Source organism: Rhinolophus sinicus, linkage group LG02, assembly GCF_036562045.2.
Source record: "Rhinolophus sinicus isolate RSC01 linkage group LG02, ASM3656204v1, whole genome shotgun sequence".
NCBI classification, from domain to species: Eukaryota; Metazoa; Chordata; class Mammalia; order Chiroptera; family Rhinolophidae; genus Rhinolophus; species Rhinolophus sinicus.
Window position 1 is genome coordinate 153,141,452 of NC_133752.1, and position 23,494 is coordinate 153,164,945.

General features: G+C 39.0%; 1 protein-coding gene across 2 annotated transcripts in view; it reads right to left on the reverse strand.

The window, feature by feature from the left end:
- The window catches only part of ANO6 (anoctamin 6), a 177,838-nt gene that overhangs the window by 18,317 nt on the left and 136,027 nt on the right, over window positions 1-23,494 (reverse strand). For both annotated transcript variants that reach the window (XM_019748415.2, XM_019748416.2), the window contains exons 10-16: window positions 20,487-20,547; window positions 12,899-13,041; window positions 10,425-10,502; window positions 6,819-7,044; window positions 5,603-5,772; window positions 5,307-5,404; window positions 1,081-1,211 (exon numbers count right to left, since the gene is read on the reverse strand). In XM_019748415.2, the coding sequence (XP_019603974.2) occupies window positions 1,081-1,211; window positions 5,307-5,404; window positions 5,603-5,772; window positions 6,819-7,044; window positions 10,425-10,502; window positions 12,899-13,041; window positions 20,487-20,547 (907 nt within the window). The remainder of the gene's footprint in view (window positions 1-1,080; window positions 1,212-5,306; window positions 5,405-5,602; window positions 5,773-6,818; window positions 7,045-10,424; window positions 10,503-12,898; window positions 13,042-20,486; window positions 20,548-23,494) is intronic.

Below are 23,494 nucleotides of genomic sequence, written 5' to 3' on the forward strand. Positions count from 1 at the left end.
TTGTTGACTAAAGAAGCTACAGGATGAACTTTTCACTCACTGAAGGAAACAGATGTGTTTCCACACATAATGTATATTTTTAAAAGCAATTATTTTATAGATAGAATGTGATTTAATAAAAAACCACTCTCTCTCTCTGCATACTTATAAGCAAGAACCACAAAGGGGTGTCTTTACAAACACAAACCCCTAAGCATAAATGCAAGGCCTGTCAACCAAAATGTTGTACCTCCTTTCTATTCTCCTAAGCTTAAAAAAAAAAAAATTGTAATTCAATGCAATGGTTAGCTGAAAGGGCACAGATACAAAACATCTATTGGATATAAGCATGTCATGCATAATAGAAAAGATGGTGTTTCCTATGGAAATCTATTTTGAGATGCATCCATTTAAAGGCAACTGAGAGCTCAAAATCAAGTTCCACTGATGAGAAACAGAGCACAAGCAAATACTACACAAATGGACAGAGACATTCAGGAAGGTCCTGTGCTAAATCTTAATTCCAGACCAGAAAAATGGTTCTGAATTCAAGCCAGTGCTTAGCCATGAGGTCACTCAAGGAACCGGGCAGCAAACATGGGCCAGAAGAAACACACTGTCAAAGGCAGTGTGAGGTGTGAAGGGGAGGTGGGTGCTATGAACGCTCCTGCAACAAGAAGTAACATGCTCCTGCAGGTTTTCTGTACCAGCTTGCTGAAATGACTCGGTTCGGAAGTGTATCGGCCAACAGCTGTGCCTGCATGGACTCCAGCCCAAGCTGAATCACATCTAATAATAGTTCTCAGTTCATTCTCTGACAACATGGTTAGAATGCTCTGAGAATTATTGGTGAAGACGTACCTCAATGACTATTCTGTTTCATTGGTAATAAATCTTTAGCTTTGTACAAACATAAATACTGACAAAGATACAGTCACCTTATTTGAAAGCCTGAATGAATAGTTTTATCTAGCGGAGAAAAACATCCTCCTCTTCATTTCAATATGCTAAACAATTATTTGGCTTCATAATCCATACTTCTGGGATCGAAAACATGCTCCAGTACAATTTATAGCACCTAAAACTTCACTAATGACTTACTCATTTCAAGATATTCATAAAACAATCCCAGTCTGCCCATGAGTTGCAGATGGTAGTCCTGTTCCCATCGTGGGGTTATCTTCTCTGAGCCTGAAACTGTGCCATAGCGTCCAATTAGATTCTTGATCCAGCTGCCAAAAAGATCAAATTATTATATAAATTAGGACATTATCAGACCAAGGTTGACATCTCAGGTGGAATACATCATCTTCCCAATAAATTAGTTTTTTATTTGCATGCCAAATCTCTCTCATTTTTGCCTTCCTACCCAAAAATATTTTGAAAAACAGTAGTGACCGTGTACTTTGGTTTATCAAAATTCCAACTGCTATGTTTTCTCTTACTTCATTTTCATGTGGGCAGTTTAGTTTTTGAAAAGACACTGTCCCTTATTTGATTAACTTTATTTTTTTTCATTTCCGTGCTATTATCCAAAATAGTCTTTCCAGTATGGAAATCACCAAAAGAAATACAGGCATAGGATGTGAGCTGGTGGTAAGTGCTGTGGAGAAAACTAAAGTAGGACAAGGAGAGGACAGTATTTGCATTTGTGGGAGGGAGGAGTGGGGATGATGGCAGGGAGGCCTCACTGAGAGTGACATTTGAATAGCTATGAAGGAGGCAACTGGGCAGGGGAACAGTGACAACAGAGACCTGGAGGCAGGAGCCTGCCTCCCACATGTGATGGACAGTATGGAGGGTGGTGGTCCAGGACTAGTACTAGGAAACGAGTCTGGAGGGAGGGGTGATGAAGAAACAATTAGGAGGATTTAGGCATTTTTTTACTCTGAAGGAATTGGGGAGCCACTGAGGGGCACTGGGAGAAAAGTGACATACTTTGGCATTAGATAAAACAGGTCAAGACCCTATTTTAAGCTGAACAGATCAAGGACCAGAGACGTGAAACACTTTCTCAAAGTCACACTGCAGAGCTAAGAGAAAACAGCCTTGGCGGGCAGCCAGGGCTCTACCCACTACTGGATACTGTCCCCACAGAGCTGTCTTTTGTCTCTTCTTATATGGTAAGTTTTTCTCTTTCTCAAAGCCTGTGTCCCACATAAGTGCTTCCCCCTTTTTTATGGCGAAATTTCCTGGAAAGAAACCGAAGTTGGCAGTGAAGTGAGGGGTGCACCTGTGGCAGAGAGAACCGTTGTTCCCTAGAGCAACAGCTGGCTTGTGGGTTTATTTGTGGAGTTCATCAGAAGAAGCACAGCAAACAACTTCAAAAATGGATATAAACATCTCACTAAGCTTCGGCTGATTAAAGAACTTGTTTGTATGGATTTCAAATTCGGACAATGAGGCTTCACAGTACTCTAAAGACGTTGTACACACACACGCGCGCAGTGTAAGATATGAATTACAAATAGCTCACCATGCTGGGTTTCCCAGTGCCACTGATGTCAGCGTTAACTTTTCACTGACCACTTCCCGGATTTTACTAAGGGAAGGCTTCTCTAACAGAACATGCCCCTGGCTTCACAATCTTTCCCCACTTCTTTCTCTCTTATGATATTAGGGACATAGCACAGGGATATGGTCTCAGACACCCCAGAATCCACACTTCATTGCTCACTCCCTATTTAGCTTTGGTCAGTCAAGTTCAAATAAAAGAGGGTGATAAAACCTACACTGCCCAGGGTTGCTGTCAGGATTAAATGACTGAAAGCACCCTTGTGTGGGATCTTCCTTTGACCAATGCAGGTTAACTGGTGGAGGCCAACTGTAAATACAGCCTAAAGTACTTCGAATCTTGGCTCAGGGACACAATGCTTTTTGGACGGGTGGATCTGACTGCAGCACTTGTAAGAACAGGGAACATTAGTGCTACTTCCTATGCTTCAACCCAAAGCTCCGTAATCAGTCAAGTCTGGGAGTCTGCAGTTTTACAGCCATTCCAGGGGCCTTGTGATGTAGGTGGCACCGAGGACACACATGGCCATCACCCTTCGTGATACCCACATTTGAGATTGTTGGTTTCTATTGGTTTATTCTTTTGCTCTGCCTCATACTTCCAGCCTCAACCTCTTGCTGAATCCTCTCCAGGGCCCACAAAAGCAGGTCTTTACTATTACTGGGGCCCCAAACCTATCACAATTTGGATTCAGGAGGACACTTCTGTTCTGGCAGCCACTTGCGTGACTAATCTGCTACTTTCCTCTTGTACTGCACTGCCTTCCCTCACCCATAATAGGCCACATTAAGTCTTTCTGAATACCATGATTTCCCGAAAATAAGACCTAGCCGGACCATCAGCTCTAATGCATCTTTTGGAGCAAAAATTAATACAAGACCTGGTTTTATTTTACTATAAGACCAGATATAATGTAATGTAATGTAATACAATACAATATAATATAATACTGGGTCTTATATTAATTTTTGCTCCAAAAGACACATTAGAGCTGATTTCCGGCTAGGTCCTATTTGCAGGGAAATACGGTAGCTTTCTGAGATACAGACTCTGGGCCTCCTGTTCAGTCTTTCTCAGTTGAACCACTCATCTGTAGAAGGAAATCTTGGGTCACAGTCCATCCATCATCACCCTTGGTCTTTTGGGTTTTCTATTGGGTTGTGATTCCAGTGTGGGGATATCAATCTTGACTGCACATGAGAATCACCTAGAGAACGTTTTAAAAATAGACACCAGACCCTTCTCCCCCTGGCCAAGGTTGGAAGCATCCTACTGTTATCAGGGGTTACAAAATAATTTCTTTAGGAATTTACCATGTGTATAAGCATAACAGCATCATAATAAATTGCCCTTTACTAAAGCACGATGTGAAGTACTTTGTACCTCATTTTCTCTTTGCATCTTCATTATCATATTTAATCCACATACTACAAATAATCACCATTTCTATTTAAGACATTGCACAGTATTCCCACTTGCTAATTTGAATACAAGCATTCTTTACTCTCTGAATCTATTTTATTCCTGAGTTTACTGTTCCTGAATTTAAAAAGTGAGTGTGGATAGTGAGGGATACCTGTGCTGAGCGTTCTCTTATGTCAGGTCTTTGGTTCATCCTCTAGCCAAATCATGTAAGAGAAAATATCCCTTCTCAAGAGAGAATTTTCTTTTAACACGTTGCGTACGGTGGGGTTTAAATCCCTCGTGAAGATTCTTGTGATCCGTACACAATGTGTTAAGTAGTACATACCCATTGTGGAAAATAGAGAAAACATACAAAGGAAGGAAATGATGGCCATTCATTATCTCAACACCAAAGGATGATGCTACTGGCATTTTGGATATTTAACTCCATTTCCTTAATATTTTAACATAAAAATTTCTCCAGAGTGAGTTGTGCAACACAGGAATCTTACTAGCCTTTTGTCAAGTATGCACAGAATAACATTCCCAGGAATGCCTCATATATCAAAATACTAAGTGAAGCTAAGAAGGGCAAAGACCTCTGAGCTTGTTCTCTGGGTCCAACAAACAGTTCACCTATGTTATGTATTTGAAACATATGAGTAACTCACTCACTCAGTTGGTGCTGAGAGAGCCTACCAAATGCCAGGTACTGATCTAAGTGCTGGAGAGACTCCAAAGGGAACCTGGTCACAGTGTCAGATATGCTTCTTCATTTGTTCCAAGAATCCTAGCCAAGGACCTCAGGTGGGGTTAAGGGTGGAGGAAGGTAAGTTTATGGTGGAATTCATTTCACTTCGTCCTTTTTTACATACTTAAAGGGCATGAAAACAGCTGCTGACTTACAAGGCCTTTCTCCCCCTTCCTGTGTATTTTTGGGATGGGTGTACTTTTGGGCGGCAAGGGTAACTAATATATCCTTGGTATGTTAGGAGTCTGTATGAAAAAAGTTAGAAGGAAACTAGCACCTAAACACACAGAAGAAGCATTGATGAGAGGAGCCCAAGTCACACTCTAATTTGGCTAACATTTGGCATTCCCAGTTTTCAAACAAAGGAAAGCTATTCAAAACACACTGCCTAAATATTTTAGGCCAAGAGTAGAAATATCGGAAGGCACAGTTCAGGTCACTGTAATTTGCCACAATGGGCTTACCTGAAGTGAAGGTATAAACATGGATACATTTACACTGTTGGTTGGACCACCTTATCTGGAGATTTTTAATAAGCACAGAGTCATGTACTTCATTTTAGAGGTGGGCAGGCATGCAGCTATGTGGCCATGGCGTGGATGGGCGGGCTGTGTTATCCCCCGTCCTATCCCCAAGATCATACAACTTAATACTCACGGAAATAACACCTCTTGTATGTTATTCCAGATTGCTTTTCCTCCCATGATTATTGTCAGCTGTGTTGTCAGTTCAAGGAGACAGCCACCTGGGTCACACTGGAATATTAAACAGAAAAATCTCATTTAAAGTTTAGATGGGCCTAACATGAAATAGAGTCCTCAATTTCATTTTTTTCTGATATTCTGTTTAGGCTAAAAAAAAGTCTAAGAATGTACAATGAAGAAACGCTGGGCAACTGAGAGAAAACACCAAGCAGCTTATATTGTCAAGAGAATATAATTCTATATTCATACCTCTTCATTTCTATATTTTCCCAGCCAATAAACAGGATCTCCTGGATAACCTACAAATTTTCCCTTAAAGAATGCAATGTAGAAACACGAAGAGTAGTAGTTGACAAACTGGAATAAGAACATCTTCATCGTTAGGCTATTTTCATAATCAGTCTGGGTCCTTGGGAGTTCTGCAGTTAAAGCAAAGAAAATAAGACTTTAAAATTGTGAACAGCTTTGAGACCCTAATCAAAGACATTGATAAAATGAGTTAACATGTTAAAAAAAAAAAAATTCACACTGTTTCCATTTAAGCTGTTTTGAATTCCTTAATATAGCTACTTGTGTTAATTCAAGTTTACACATTGTTATAAGAGTTTCTCCCCCATAGATACAATATTCCACAGGGCAAAAAATATTCAACTGTTCCTTAAAATTTACAAGCACAGTGTTATCACATGGGCAGGAACTGTCTTTTCTTAGGTCTAAACTGACAGAAAATTGTCATTGAACAGGCTGCTAACTGATATTCCCTTGTCTTCCTGAATCTCAATAAGGTTGGTGTTGAAGAAAACAAACAAAACAAGGGTCCACTTGCTAGAAGCATTTGGGGAAGAACAAACAGGTCACCCTCCTAGTTTAGAATTTACATTGGGCTGACCATTCTCAGAAGATGACCACTGAGCACACCATTTGGAGAATGACCCAGGCATATGCAGCATATGAGAAGCACTTAACTTTGGACACAAAGCAGTTGCCTGGGATACAAGCCAGAGAGAAGAAACATTCATTACAAAAGCCAGAGCTGATGAGAATGGAGCTATATTAATATGGACAGAATGGGAAAACACACATAACAGGGTGATTGCCTGTCCTCTCAGCAACAGAGGGGCATATCTGCCACTGGAACACGACCCTATTTCACTTATTTGCAATAAAGAGACTATTTACTTTCAACAATAGGGTACATGATCGAATGTAATTGAAAATATTATTCAGCACTGATCTGTTTACAAAAAGCTCAGATATTATAATGACTGTCTTTGCTTTGTCCCTTTCACTAATGCAAAGCTGTAGATAAATCATTTCCTATACAGTCTAGAGAAAATATGTTTACACTTGAAATTTTCTAAAAATTGTAACATACTAGAATTGAAATGCCTAAAAGATACAGTCTCTATTTTAGCCAGGTTCTAAAAATGTCTTAGCAATGACCTAAGCTATGGTAGGAACTTACCAAAATTAGTAATCATGATTGCCACTTTTTCATAGATGATGTTCAAAATCATGATGATGACAAAGCTGATGAGGGAAGCAGTTATGGACGTGGCTGTATGTGGAGTCAGATACTTCTGGATTGGGTCTGTGCCATTAATGTTCTTGGGAAGCTTTGCAGAAAATACAATGAACACTGATAGCCTGTAGACAATGATCCCAATAACTGAAGCGATGATCAGTAGGATCTGAAAACACAAACACAGCAGCATGAGACTCACCAATAACCATATTTTTACCCTGAAGAATTGGCCCGACACTTAAATGGGCAAAGTGCACGTGTGAAGTGATGTTAAATCACACATAAGTGCCACAAGAGAGGTGGAAATCGAGCATGTTAAATTTCAAAAAAAGGAAAAGGAATAAAGACAAAAAGAGAATGCATCTGGGCAGACAGGTGGCTTAGTTCATTAGAGCATGAGCTCTGGGCAACAGGGTTGCCGGTTCGATTCCCATATGGGCCAGTGAGCTGCACCCTCAACAACTAGAATGAAGACAACGAGCTACAGCTGAGTTGCCACTGAGCTCCCTGGCAGCCGGATGCCTCAGTTGGTTGGAGTGTGTGCTCTCAACCACAAGGTTGCCGGTTCGACTCCCACAAGGGATGGTGGGCTGCACCCCCTGCAACTAAGATTGAACAACGACAACTGGACTTGGAGCTGAGCTGCACCCTCCACAACTAAGATTGAAAGGATAGCAACTTGTCTTGGAGTTGATGGGTCCTGGGAAAAACACACTGTTCCCCAATAAAGTCCTGGAAATACACACTGTTCCCCAGTAAAGTCCTGTTCCCCTTCCCCAATAAAATCTTAAAGAAAAAAAAAAGAGAGAGAGAGAATGCGTCCACTACAGTAAGATGTTAACAATAAGAGAAGTTGTGTATGGGGTATATGGGAACTCTGCACTTTCTGTGCAATTTTTCTGTAAACCTAAAACTGCTCTGAAAAAAGGTATATTAAAAAAATGGAGGAGAGAAACAGTATATCTTCCGATGGGGTAAAAATGGAATAACTGTTAGCATGTCCTGGTAGAAGGAAAAAGTCTGTGATAGCAGAACCAGGAAAACATCCCTTCTACAATTATGAAATTATTTAGATTATGAGTTAGTTTTTCCTCAGTTATAATCCATTAAGGGGCTATGTGTCCTTCTGACAGCGAACCTAGCACTTCTTCAGGGCACTTGATAGGTTCAATATTTCTTCATAGGAGACAGGGAAGCTTTTCATTCTCCTTCCTCAAGTTGTACATGTTTTTGTCACTATAATATACTTTTCTGATCATAACTTTAATATATGCTCATCATAGAAAATGAGAAAGTACCCTGCAGCGGACACTAGCTGCTTTTGCTACCCTGGATCTATTTCCAGTCTTCGACAAGGACCCAGATTTTGCTTCTGGGGGAATAACCTCGCTATTGTTTCAGTCCTGTGGTTTGGGCTACATTGCCCCCCACCCTTTCCCCCAGACTCCAGAGGTAGATCCTGATTGGTTTGAGACAAATAGGTATCTCATCTTATTGACTTCAGCAACTGATTCAAGGACTGACAAATAACCTAATAAGAGCCACTGAGATGTGAGGAGATATCTACTAGTGTTCATGGGAAAGAGAAGCTTCCTTTATCAATAGAGGAATCTGTGAAAAGAGACCTCTCTTGGCTTGGATGTGCTGTGAGATCTGGAATGCTGCAGCTATTTTGCAACCATATAAGAGTGCCCACAACTAGCACGCTGGGAGATAGCTGGACACAGAATGAAGACAGAACAAACCACAGCCATTGACACCATTTGGGCGGCAGCATCTATCCTAAAGCAGTACCTCAGACCTGGGATTTTCAGTTACAGGAACCAATAAATCCCACCCATCCCCATTTTTTTGTTGTTGTTGTTGGAGATTGATTTTCTGACACCTACAATTGAAAGACTCCTAACTATAAAAATAAAGAATTAAAAAAATACAGGAAAAAATGTATCTGCTATCTATATATAGGCATAATTCCTTCAGAGATATGTAGTATGCATATTAAAAATCATTTTAATAATTAATTTTACTTTTTCCTGAAGTTTATCATACCCATATTTACGTGTCATAAAATATTTTCATGGTCAGACCATTTTATGTCTGCAGAGAATTCCTCTGTATGAAGGGTTGAAAGTAGGATATTTTGGCTGAGATATATATTATATACACATACATATACACATACATATATAAATATATATATTTGTAATAAATATGTCTGTGACTAAATATTTAATGACTTTTACTTACCATTTTGAAATACTTCCTGATTAAAGTTTTTAAAATCTAAATTAGTGGGTTAAAGCATATGAATATTTTGATTCTTGATACATACCACCAAACTGCTTTCTAAGAAGGCCAGGGCAGTGCAAAATTCCAATAGCCTAGGTGTGAGAGCACGGACCACTACATTTCAATCTCACAAACACTGAGTCTTATCACTTGGGCGGTGAAAAACTGTATCTCCTTTTAATGTGCACTGATTTAATTACTATTAAGGTTTGACATCTGCCATGATATTTTTTGCTTTGTGAATGGTGTTCATGTTCTCTGCCTCCTTAGCTCCTGAGATCTTTGGACTTTTATGTATTCAAGGTATTAACCCTTTGCCTTATTTGTTAACAAATATTTCCTCTGATGTTTTGTTTAAACTTAGGATGTTTTTGATATACAGAAATCTTTAAATATTTTCCTCTGAAACTTCTTCCCTTGCTATTAAGTTTAGAAAATGTTTTTACATCTAGAAATTATATATTCATCAATATTTATTTCTAATTTTTTGTGTGTGTATGTGTTACTTTTGTCTAATGTTTCTGGAATTTATTATAGTATGTAGTTCACAGTATGGTTTCAATATGTGTACTTACCTTTTCCCCCCAATATCTAACAAGGGTTCCATTACAACTTACTGAATAACCTTTATTTATCCCACTGATTTAGAATGCCTCCCTCCTCAGATATTAAATTATTATGATATCAGGGTTCATACTGGGCTTCTTATCCTATTCTCTAGTCTGGCTATTTTTGAGTCAATAAAACTCTCATTATATTACTAATTATTATATTACCAATATGATTTTATTAATAATAAATCCAAAGTTAATTTCATAAGTGCTGGTATTTTAGAAATATTGTCTTTTGATCTAGAATCATTTGTTTAAGGTTTCTTTTATGTCTTTCAGTAGTTTTTATGTTTTCTATGATAGTTCCTATTATCTTTTTGTTAAAGCTACTCCTAGACATTTTATTTTAGTTGTTACCTTTGGAAAATTTTAGAATTCTTAATGCCTCCTGTTGGGTGTCTTCACCAGAAACTGGAAAATCCTGGATTACTGATCTGATTTAAACAAATGAGGTGAAAGGAACTGAAAGAACCACTGTGTACAGATAGATATTCAGAACCCTCAAGAGTTGTTCCATGTGGTGGCTAAGTAGTGCTCTGGAAACAGTTCCCTCTCTCTCTCTATGGTACTACACAGTTTCCAGCTCAGATTTTGGTTTCCTCGACATTTAAATTTCAGTAATAAAAATTTTGTGAAAGACTCTTACCCAGAATAAGACAGCACTTGCACACAGGGCTATCCGTATACATTTTCCCCAGGTTGTAAAGGGAACGCGCTCTTCTTCCTAATTTAAAAATGAAAAAAGAAGAAATTTAGTCAATCAAGGGATTACGCCAATGAAATAATTTTTCTCCTGATCGGTCATTAAATCCTCGGCTTACTTTAATTTTTCTAAAAATTAGTTTTCAAATATAGCCTCCTTACTCATAATTGCATGGTTTTTGTTCACAATTTCAAACATACATATAAAACATGTGCAGTGTTCATTTTAAATAATATGTTTTGAAAATGCAGGCATGAATAATAATGGTTTAGCTGCCATAACTTGAGGTCAGGCGTCAGGTTTCTGGCAATGCCAAGCTATAAAGCTGCATTTCTGAGCTTGTCTTAGATTTCAGAAGTGACAGCAATGATAGCACATAGCCCATGCAGGACAAACATTTCACAGAAATCTGCAAATACTAGGTATCCAGTATGTGTTTCTTGGTTGAGCTTTACATATCAGTTTGGTATAACGATGAAATTTTAGTTTTCATTTTATACTTTACATGAATATATTTAAAGCTTTAAGAGAGGAAATCACTATGTCTCAAGATTTACCTGGATAGTAAGAGCACTTGTAGTATAATAATAGCGGTGAATACTTTGGTGCCAGGTACTATTCTAAGTAGGTTCTATACATTAAGTGGATTAATCCTTACTACAATCATATGAGGAAGCAACTGTATTTATTCCCATTTTACAGTTGAGGAAACAATGGCACAGAGAAGTTAGTTAATTTGTCCAAGATCATTCAGCCAGTAAGTTACTGTGTTCAGATTTGAAGTCTTCCTCAAGACTTGACCACCCCACTATACACTTCGCTAAACCAATGGAGGATGTGTTAGCAACAAAAGGAAAATGAGGAAGGAAATGAAAAATGAGCCTTCACTGGCAATTTTCTAACAAGCAGTTTCAATGGGAATTTAACCTATGAGTTGGCAATTTTAAATTTTAAATTGACAGATTTAAATGACCAAATTGTCTTTTCTTCAGTAGTTTTCCTACGATGCCAATATAAGCTTTTGTTTTTCAGTACTCCAAAAATGTGATGAACATCTAATTTTGTCTAAGTTTCAGCTTTCATTCTGAATGTACAATCTTTCAACAACAGATTCTTTGACCCTGTGTTCTGTAGTAAACAGTGGCAACCATTTATAATGGGGATTATTTGAAGCTTGTTGCATTGTAAAAGACAAACGTCACCTTCTCTTGATAACTGAATCTCATTTTTTTTTCCCATTTATAAATTGAGGAGGTTGAACTGCTCCCTCCAGCCCCTTTTAGTGCTGACATTCTGTAAATCTGTGATTCAATTTATAAAATCTAGAGTTGGGAACATTTTCAGATGCTCTTGGTAAAAGCATTTCTATCGAAGAGTTATTCGTATTCAGAACCTACTGTCCTTATGCTGATGACTGCAAGTACCATCGGCTTTAAATTTTATGTGTTGGTGGAAAGAAGCAATAATGCAGATGATTCAAAAATCACCTTTTGCTGGCTTTAGAAAATTTATACAGAGAGATATATAGTTGTTTTTGTTGTGTGTTTTTTTGCTATAGTAGCAGCAGCAAATTTACCTTTCCAATGATATAAAATACCTCCTACTGTGCCTGGACATAGTTGGAGCTCAACAAATGTTTTCCTTCTTCATCCTTCTTCCAACTTTGGGCTAAGAGCCACACTATTTTGTGCACATTCTAACCAGAAGGGGGAGCAGTGACTGAGGCTTAGGGCAAGACAAAGGGGCAGCTAGTCTAGGATGAAAGGGGCTGAAATAATGAAGGTGCATGTGAAAAACTGAGAATCAACTATAAAAACCTGTGCATCTTTCCTTATACATTTAGATACAGAGTCTGATTTTTATTTTTGCTTTATTTTTTTAACTGATATTATGAAAGAAAGGACACAAACCAATGCATCCTTTCTTATACAGCAGATCTTCAAATAACATCATTTCGTTCAATGTCATTTCATTACAATGTTGACGAGATGATGTAGGAACTTAACACGTGTTTATATCAATGAGCCTACAGTAAAACTAGTTTCATTATATATCATTTCGCTTAAAGCCTCAGAACTTATTGACAACATTGAGAACTTACTATACATTTATTTCAGAGTAATTTTTTTTTTCATTTTTACTGTTGGTATGAAAGAAGGAACCACATTTATCTCCTATGTCCATTGTTCTTAGCATAACTTCTTCCCCTTGGGTGCACATTAGAATCACCAGAGGAGCTCTAAAAAAAATCCCTGTGCCCAGAACACACCCAGACCACTAAGTACCATCAGAGTATGTGGTGATGGGACCTGGGCATCTGTATTTTCTAAGGTCCCCAGGTGACCCCAAGGTGCAGCCAAGGTTGAGAACCCCTGCAATAAACAGACTAAAATGCATCTAAATAGCATCCTCCTTACCTGAGTAATCTCATTTATCACCACGTGAGTACACTGTGCCTCGTATTCTGGCCGGGGTTGTTCCTCCTGCTGTAGCTCAACAGTGTCCCATTCATACTCAAGTTCTGCTTGGCGCCGCTTCCAAAACTCCAAAAACAAGGTAACTAATAGAGAGAGCAAAATCATGTGGGTCTTTAATGATGATTGATGTTTCAGAAATCTGTACCACATAATATTATGCATAAGATGTATATGGTCAGTAAAATCTAATTTATGCATGATACTAATATTTAAAAGAGGAAAATGAGTTTTTGGAAAATGTTGATAATTTATTCCACTTATTGCTCTTATGTGAAAACAGATTATAACTTACAGGGAAGGTAATAATGCGATGGTCAGAAGGCATATGAGTGTTTCTAATGCTAAAGTGTCTGCTACCAGCATTTTACTGCCAACTAAACAACACAAATAACTATCATAATTCAAAAGCAGTTCATCATCCATCCTTCAGGCTGCTCTTCCCCACATCCCTCTCCCTTTCTACTTTCTTAAGGGTGGGGGGATGCTTTAGTAGTTCCCAAATCTCTATTTACCACCACTCAAGCCACCCCAAAGTAAGACAATAATATTATTAAATATGGAAAACTGATTTTCCTCAATCTTGTGTAAAGTATAAATGAAAAAATTTTTAGAAAATTTTATTATTTTTTAAGACTTATTACTTAAAATGCTAAATAAAGACAACATTAAATGTTAACTGAAAATCCCTAGGCCCTTCTTCCAATCAGACTGCTACCACTAAGCCCTTCTTATATAGAAATTCTGAAATTACCACTAGTCCACAGACAAATATTTTTTGAATGTCTATGATGTGCTGAGAAAAAAGACATAGTCCCTACTTTAAGGGGCTCCTAGGTATATATGAATTATAGTGAAGTGATAGTTATAGTAGACTGTTAAGAGGGCTATGATAAAAAGTAAGCAAAGCTTGTTCTGGGCACACAGAGCCAGGCCATACAACCAAAGAAAAGCCAGGTACTTTCCTGGTACTACAAATAGTGTGGAAGTGAGCTCACGGTGTGATACAGAGGGTGGGGCAGTCAGGTGGAGAGATCCACAGGGGCACATCACAAAGGACTTTGTGTGTGCTTTGCAAAATGGGGAAGATAGGATCTACCTCATAGTCTGCTGTGAATTTAATGACATAATATCTGGAAAGGCCCTCACAACCCTTTGAGGTAATTGTTATTGCTATCCCCATTTTAGATACCAAGAAACAGAGGCACAGAAAGGTTTAAATACTTGCCGAGATTACAGTGTTGGAATAAGAAATCAATCCCAGGCATTCCTGGCTCCAGAGCCCAAGTCTTCTTACTACGAGGTACTGCCCAAAGCTGCCTGCTCCTCAGCTACCCTGCTCCATAACCCATCTTCCTTTGGCTCTGTACCATGCATGGCACCCATTCTTCACCCAGGTGTCATCACTGCTTGCTTTTCTAGTTTCTGATTCTGGCACTCCTCTAAGGTATACTGCTAGTAACTGTCGTCTGGTCCCACACACTGCCTCCATGGGTACACCAACCCTCATGTGGCCATTGCTGTGGCTACCTGAATGTTTACAAGGGAATACAGATGGCGACCCAGCTTTTTGCTATGGGTGCTATTGTTAATGGAGGCATAGAACTCAGTAGGGGAGACCATTTCTTATCTCCTACTTGGTTGGGGAGCTGGAGGGAAGCTAGTCTTCCTTATGCAACTTTGAAACCCAAGGCAGGAGTTATGTAAGGCCTCCTAGTCTCTTTAAATAGCAATGATGCCCCTGTCCCGCCCCCCACCAAAACCTGTCATCAAGTTGTAGTCTACATTGTAACCCATTGTCCCCATCAGGGAGCAGAGGCAATGGCCTAATTGTCTACCAAGTTCATCTCCTGGCACAACACCTACAATGGGATGAATTATCTTTGGAGGGTGAAATTTGCAAAGCCTTGGATGGTATTTCCTGACACTCTCAGGTTACTCAAATGCCCTAAATCTTCTAAGTGAATAACTTGTGAGAGAAATTCAGCTGGCTTACCTGTCAGACCCCTGACAGTAGCACTGATCTACCTAAGGCCATGGCCGAGGCAAGGGACCCACACTGTTGAATGTTCGGTATGATATTGATGCCTCCATCACTGAGAAACTGTCCAGCCATTTATATTCTTGTCCCCAATCAGGGGGAAATGAGGTATCAATGGGATGAAAGTCTTGAGGGACCGAACTATAACTGGCTCGTTCCATCCCCTACCTGATCCATGCCGGCCTCATGGGGCAGATACTTCCAAAAGAGAAGAACTCTATTGGGGCGAGCGAGTCATCCATGAGCTAATCTTTCTTGGGCTGCATCTGAAGCAGCACAGTGTATGCCACCCACTTACTGAAGTCCCCTAGGTTCACATCTCCTTGATAAACACCCATGTACCCCCTCCTTTTTAGTTTATCTGAGAATTTTACTGCCAGGATTGCAATACTCTCCACCCCTGAAATTCTTTCAACTCTGTCTCCCATCTAAACTATGAAATCAGTCCCGTGGTAGCGTACCTTCTCTCAAAAAGGGCACACTTTATTCCCTATGCTGACCTCCACTTCTGTGCTTCAATATAGATAGCACTATATTTGCTCCTATGTTTATTTTTTTATCATGCCCACTAGAATGTCACCTTCATGAGGGCGGGGATCTTGTTTCATTCATGTTGAAGCACTAGCACACAGCAGGCATGGAATAAATATTAGCTGTAGGAAGCCATTCAAGAAACTGGAGGCCCCTCATCACGTGGGAGCTCTGAAGGATGGAATCATCCCCTCAGAGGGCCCAGATGACTCCAACTGCTCCTCTCTGTGTGCATGGCCATCCACTTCCCATCATTCTCTGCTACACCAGTCCACTTGGACCCTCAGTTTACCCTGTACCCAGCAACGGATATGGATAAGCTGAGATGGAGAACAAACCATGGAGAATGTGACAGGGTATTGGTGAGGTCATGGTAGCTCTAGCCTCTTGACCACTGGAAGAAGTTCAGGGTAAACAGACTGAAGGAATCTCCCTGTATTCCCTCCGACCTCACCGCTTCCTTAAAGCACTAGGACTACACACTGGCAGCAACTGTGGCCTAAAGAAACTATGGATGGGAAGAAAGTGCCTGGCCCATTATGGCCTCTACGAACCCAGCCTACTGGAAAAAGCCCTCTAAAGCCACTCCATACATCTTCTTTGTGTTTCTGTAATTCCTCTAACTTTCACAATTTTAATCTAAATGTTGGAAACGTAGATGTTTTTGCAATTCTTTTTCAAAAATGGAGAAAATCCCCAATTTCCTTCTCTACAAAGTAAATAAAATATTTTTCATTTTATAAAACTGCTTACTTTCATGAAATATCTTTAAACATATCTGTTTTTAAAGAAAATTATGGTTAAGAACATTCAAGGCTGGCTCACGCTAGCACCTAGAGGCTGGCATAAATGAAATGAACCAGGATTTATCTCAAGGCTGGTAAAATGAGGCTGGAAGCCTGGTGTTTTCTTCTTGGTGTCAGGTAAGGTAGAACCAAGGACATGGAACCAACATTTTCTATCCCATTCCTATTATTCAAAGCCCCAGACAGAACAGTGCTATTATATCAATCGAGTAAATATTTCTTCATCTTTCTGAAAGGTTCCTACAATTTTATTACTATATACTGCATTTTGTCATTGATCTAAAGGTTGATGACAGCCAAATTATTTGCAAAGCTCTTATTCTGTGCTTGTCACTTTCTGTCTTTGGGGACTTGAGCAATTTGTTTAATTTTCCTGAGTGTCATTTTCCTCATCTTTAAAATAGGAGTATAATAGCCATCCATTTACTCACTATCTATCTAGCAACAGTGTCAACAGGAGACGACTTATAAAAAGAAAACTTACTTTTCTCACAAAAAGCAATATAAGCAATTTTAATCAGCTCTATAAAGGAAGAGCAGTAGATACCCTTCTCTGTCCTCCCTCAACTTGAATATAAGGGGTAAAGAGGCTGCTGTTTACCAAATCTTGAACTTGAGGAGCAGTTCTGCCTAGGAAGTGATAGGACGGCCATGCAAGCAAAAAATGATCTGGTGAGAAATGAGTTAACAAATCCTCAATCTTGAAGGCAAAAACCCTGAGAGTTGCAGAAATGGATGGGAGTTTCTTAGATCCTCATTTCACACAGCCAAGGATTTACATGGAAGACACTGGTAACCTAGTATAACCACCCAACATCTGGAGTCCCTCTGGGCCACGTCCCTGCAGACTCACATAGCTGTGTGTCCCACATTGGGAGCGCCAGGGCCTGGGGTGACTGTGCATGATGTCAGACAGGGATTTCCAGTTCTGTATCTTTTGCTCTCTCCCTGCAATCAAACAACTGGTGGAACTCCAGTTGGGGGCACTGCAATTATATTCTCTGGCAAGCCATGCACCATGAAGCTCTAGCTGATTAGAGACACAGTTAGGACTCTTACATCAACATATAACAAGAGAAGAGGGACGGCTGCCCAGGACCTTGGGAATTAAGAACAGCTTGTCCTCTTAGTCATGATACTATTACATTTAGAGAAAGTATGCATCAGATGAAGAAGATGGCCATATACACAAAAAGGGGTTCAGATCACTAAAGCGTTGGTGGTTTTAAATCTAGCAATATCTATGGACAAGAGGCACACTCTGGTAGATGGGATTGTTCTGGTTGCTATAAGAGTTTGCTGCTATAGAGCTGGGACATTTTAACAGGTCTTGAAACTATTCAGATCTCTTTACTCACAAAGGCAGATGAAGTAGATGAGTCTGCTCAGCCATTATTCCGACTTCCTAACTGAAAGACTGCGAAATTGAAAACTACATTTCTCAGACACTTTTGCAGCTAGGGTTCCAGATGTGATTTGTAACACGTGCATCAGATGCATCCATGTGTCACTTACATCAGAAACTAAGTTGAAGGGAGGCAGAGGTGGTTGTAGGAGCTGCGTTACTTTGCTCGTGTGGACCCAGCAGGAGCAGCACAACTTTGGAACTAACAGTCCCAACAGCCATTTCCTGACCGTCAAGTGCACCTAGTTAGGGTAACAGAATCTTGAACCCCTAACTCCTTATAAGCCAGGTTTCTGGTGTTTTCCCAGAAATCACTAAGCCTAGACTAGAACTCAAAAGTAGAAATGAAAACATGCGATCATGCATCCAAGAGCCTGGCTCCAGGGAAAATAAGACAGAAGTAGGTAAGATGTGACAAGAAATGAGGAGGGGAGGATATGTTAAGAACCTTTATTTCAACCACGGGTTAGTGTTTAGGACCCTATGAGTCAGTATGAATGGGAAGGCTGGTTTGGCCTAGAAGGGTGAACATTTTTCAGATAAGTATATGATTTGAACTATATTTTTATTATAAAATTTTTTCTGTCCTCAACTTTTATAACTCCTAGGGAGCAGAAAAATACTAAGAGCCATATATATCTGGGCACAAAAGAAATGCTACGGGAATATGATGACAGTGATACGAAAACCTTCACATGATCCTCCTGCCTCTTCAGTTATACAACTGCAGGCTTTCTGTAATGAGGTTCACAGCAGTAGTTCTCATAAGGCAGAGGTAACAAGAAAAGCAATATAAGGCACTTAAAATAAAGACTTCATCATACATACATCTCCTTAAAGATACACATATGGTGCGACAAGCAGGGCTGAAATGTTTTCTGCATTCTAAAATCTGATGAAATAAAATCAACAGCTCAATATGCTTAAGTCAGTCCTATAAACATAGTGTAGTTAATGATCACAAAAAGCAATGTCAGCTAGGAAATCTGAGGTTTGTCTTTCCAGTGCCAAAATTAATATATATATATATTGCTTTACTTAAGATGTCTTTTTAAATTAGGGCTGTCAGCATCCATTAGTATATGGAGTTCAATAGAGGTGTTAGAATTTTATATATTATGAAACTAAGGTTTAGACCAGAGTTAAAAGTGCCCACCACCGATGTGTTCAGCACCTATGCTCCTATAGGGGAACAAAATGATTATTTTATAGTACAGAGGCTCTTAATACATGAATTTAAATTTTATTCTTCTATGTGTCAAATATTAGCCAGTGTTCGGTCTCCAGCTAAAACATGCTGTGTCTGAATGACAATGTAACTTACGAGTTACAGTCTACTCATCTTACAGTCTACTTTATTCAAGAGTGGCAGCTCGTTTCTCTAAAAAGTGTCCAAAATAATTATTGTCTCTTCTCAGAGCCACTTGGTGACCCTTCATAGGCATGCTCACTGCAAAAGAGAAATACTGCCGAGGACATCTGTAAAGAACTATTTCTGTGAGTCACATGTGTTGATGTGTTGTCTTAAGAAAAAGAGACTTGGTTCTGTTACTTCCCTCACCTATATATAACCTGAACTCTATTTTCCCCTTGACTTACACAGTGAAATTGGAAAGCCATTTATCTTTGAAAATGGAATTTTTTTTTCTTCTGTGGTGGAACATTTACATCAATTAAACATGTAAAAGTTTGCATTTAAAGAAAGTAATTGCCTCATGAATAATGCTGTTCAAAGCAAATAATATGAATATAATGTTAAAGCTTCTATATGAGAATTACACAGAGGGCGCCAAAAAAATGTGTACACATGTTAAGAAAGGAAAACTGTATTAAAATTGTAATACTCAATATATACCAATAACAAAAGATGAATACAAGTCATGTGTATACATTTTTTTTTGGCACCCCCAGTACTTTTAGATTTATTAAATAGGATGCAATTATACTATAAGAGTAGCACATACTTATTAAATACTTGCTTATATAAAAGTGTATAAAAAAGAAAGCTTACCTGTAATCTCTATGTAGGTGCTTCCCCTGAACCCCAACCCCGTGAAAGTCAGGTTGGTTCACAGCTGTGGGATTGTTACAATAATGGCTCCCAATGAATTATGCCTCCCTTCATCCAAGCCCTTGGGAAATCCTCCCACCTCCTCATATTGTTGTTGGCTTGGCCATGACTTGTTTTGGCTGATGGGACACTTGCAAACTTGATGTAACCACAGGCTTAATGAATGGCTGTGCATTGGGATTTGTCCTATTTTGCTTCTCTTTGGAACCCTACAGCAACCATGTGAAGACTCAGGCTAGCTCACTGGAGGATGAGAGACCCTGTGGAGCAAGATGAACCAGCCCACTGAGCCCATAGACCAAACCAGCCTGGTGACTGCTAGACCATCTACCCCAGTGCAGCTGCCAGAGAGATCAGCTGAGCCAGCCCATGCCTGAAGGTCCTCCCACAGGACTCAGAGAATCATGAGAAAAATAAACATGTGGTTTAAGCACTACATTTTGAGGCAGTCTCTTATGCAATAACTAATACAATGGCCTTAAGAGTTATAAATGGAGTTCTAGAGAAGCTGAAGCTTAGGTAATCCAAAACCCTAAAAGTGGGTTACTTTGATAGCCTATATAAAACTTGTATAATGTTATTAAACTGGGTGCTTGCATAATGTTAGGTTTTTTTGTGTGTTTTTTTTTTTAATGTTAAGAGGCAAAAGTAAACTGAAAACAATGTAAAGAACTTACCCCATACCCCCATAAAGACTGCAAAGACCAGGGTTCCAAAACTGTCAAAGATGCACAATTTCTGGAAAATAACAATAATGACATATAAATGAATCCTGTTCTCCACTTAGAATTCATCAAATATGCACTGCTTCATGTACATAGAGTCTGAATTTCTTTTGAAAGCTGATAACTAGTTTAACAATCACTGTATGTAGTACATACTAATAGATGGGATTTCTTGTTCTTCTGGAAGCAAACAGCCTTGTACTTACCAGAGTGCACTTTCCAATGGAATCTTTTGATATAATAAAGAAATAGGCATGGCTATTAAGATTCCATTCTGTCTAAAGTCTCTATCAGGCTTCTACATAATAGCCTCATCTATGAGCTGTCATAAAAAGAATCTGAGGAAGCAGTATGGTCCTAAGAATACAATGAACTCCCAACAACTTTTAGATTATGATTTGCATCTTATCATCATCCCACCTTGATCGGAGGATAAGTTCCTGAATTCCTGCTTTAATTAAGAGAAGTACAAAGCTGGTTTCTTCTCAGATGGCTCTCCTCCAGGAGAGCTCTATTTCCTGAAACCCAAAGAAGGCTTTTCTACCATCACTGACAGAGGCTTCCCTTAGAATAAAGATGCACAGGTGCTTTTGCTGACATTACAAAGGGCATAATGACCATGAATGAAAAAATGACATACCTGTGCAAAGAAGGCTCTATTCTCTAGTTCTGCTAAGTTTCATCTTTTTGCTAGCATAAAAATAGCTTACCTCCCTCTATGAATTCCTGGAAAAAAATCTTTCAATTAGTTACTACTTTTTTGTTAGTGAGCTTTTTTACATCTCCTAAAAATATCTGTAAAGTTAATGGGAAAAGTGGCAAACATATATAATATCAATTTTATGACAGCTCATATGAAAACTAAAGATAACAGGGTAAAAAAAGAAACTATAGGTAAGAAAAATGCAAGCTTTTCAAATGCTAAAGAAAATTCCAAGCCCCTTCTAAATGAAAGTCTATTTTGGTTTAGGTAACTTTCTGGCATTACCCTTTAGACTGATGTAAAGTGGGTAATCTTTCATCTGCATAAAAACATGTTATGTTATTTTCATAAAAGGATATCTACCTAACCATCTTCTCATATATCTGGTTTTCAAAGCATATAGATGCCCCTGAATCACCCATAGAGACCCTGATCAGAAAGCACAATCCCAAAATGCTGTCATCCAATTATTCCTCTTAAAAAATCCAGCTCTAGGAAGACAATACATGAGTGAGCGCTCTGGGGAACAAAGCTCTACACCTACTCCTTTAGTGCTGGGATTCCCCGCACCACACCTTTCAAATCTCTTAGCTTTGACTCTTAAGGAACCATCTTCTCCAAGTTGTCTTTTAATATCATGTGTCATCCCTTATTGAAAATTATTATAACCCTGTTTGAGAAAAACACTCTAGGAACTGGTTTGGAAAACAAGGATTTCTGAGGCAGGCACTAACCATTTGACTTTCCCAGGCTGCTGTTCTTCTCCACATCCTGAATTTTCTAGCCTCCAGCTAGCCTTGCTCCTTTCAGACTGGCTAGTCCCCACCATCCAGATTGGCAGGTGCCAATAATCTATCCCCTTGCTACTATTTCTCCCGATAGGGACTTTGTACAATTGGCTGATGCATACTAACAAAGACTTAATCTTCGAAAGCCAGGGGACATTCTGGCAGCAACCAAGGATCTCAGTTCACTCCTGAAAGGGTTTTCCCTCCAATTGCAAGTTTTACATGTCTCCCTGTCCCTAGTTTAGTTATGCCACTTAAATGTGTATAGACAAAAGTTTATCACCCCTTAGGTTCTCTTAATGAAATATATTCTGCAATATCTATCACATTCTTAATGCCACCAATCCATCTGTACATCTCAAAACAGGACATTATAGCCAGCAGTATGTAATGGTGATATTTAAGTACAGTAAATGAAAAGTGAAAAATTAATAAGTTAACTATTTTAAGAAAAAGTAAAAATATAAAATGAAAATTACCCCCTCAATAAAATAATTATAAGAAAAGTTTTATGAAAAATAGTTCTGCGTGTTACCATGTTATTACTGAAGATTCTGTCCAATGTTATTCCTCTTTTAGGAATCAATGCAAGCCTCTCAATGATACCTCCTGACTTGCCCTAATATCTCTGCTCACCCACTCCAGAAAGAAAAAATCCTACCTGTGAATTATTTGCCTTACTAAGCTGAAAAAAAGCATATCTGTCAGTGAGAGAGAGAGAGAAAAAAAAGGTGCAGCAAGAAAAAGCAGGTTTACTGCTCTTGCCAAAATCATCCCAGTTGTCTAGCTCAAGACAAGGGATGTTTGCACTCCTATGAGAGGTAGGTAGGTGGCTTGGATGAAGTTACCACTTTTGCCACATGTGTGAGAACCAAGAACACAAAAGAGAGAATATGAGATGGCGGGCCTCTCTTCTCTGTGCTCCACAAGTGACATGGAAGCAAGAAGTAGGAGAGAAGGTAAACAAGGGGCTTTCTTGGTAAGAAGCTTGGCTTAGCTTGCTTATCTGTCATAGATAACACAAAGTAAAAGGCTTGACGCTAGTGAAGGCTTGGCAGGATGGCACAGCTGTGTGAAGAGCAGGCATGACAATTTTAAGAGAGGACCCAATCAGAATCTGAAAAACGACCATTTGTCATGCTTTCTTTCAGTAAAGGATCAAAACTTTATAACTTACTGTATTTCTAGGAACAACATATTATAACTTGCCATGTTTCCCTTTTATCTTGCCAGACAAAAAGCTAAGAACCTTATTCAGTGCTCAATCACAAAACAATATTAATCCTGATTATTTCCATAACTGTTTCTTCATTTCCTTGATCCCGATTTCATATTTCTATTTCTAATTTGTTAACCCTTTTAGCATACATTTCAATTAGTGAATACTCCATCTCTTTCCAAAAGAAAGGTAGAAATGAATATCCAAATAAATGTATAAATGAAGAAACGATTGAATCAACCAACAAAAC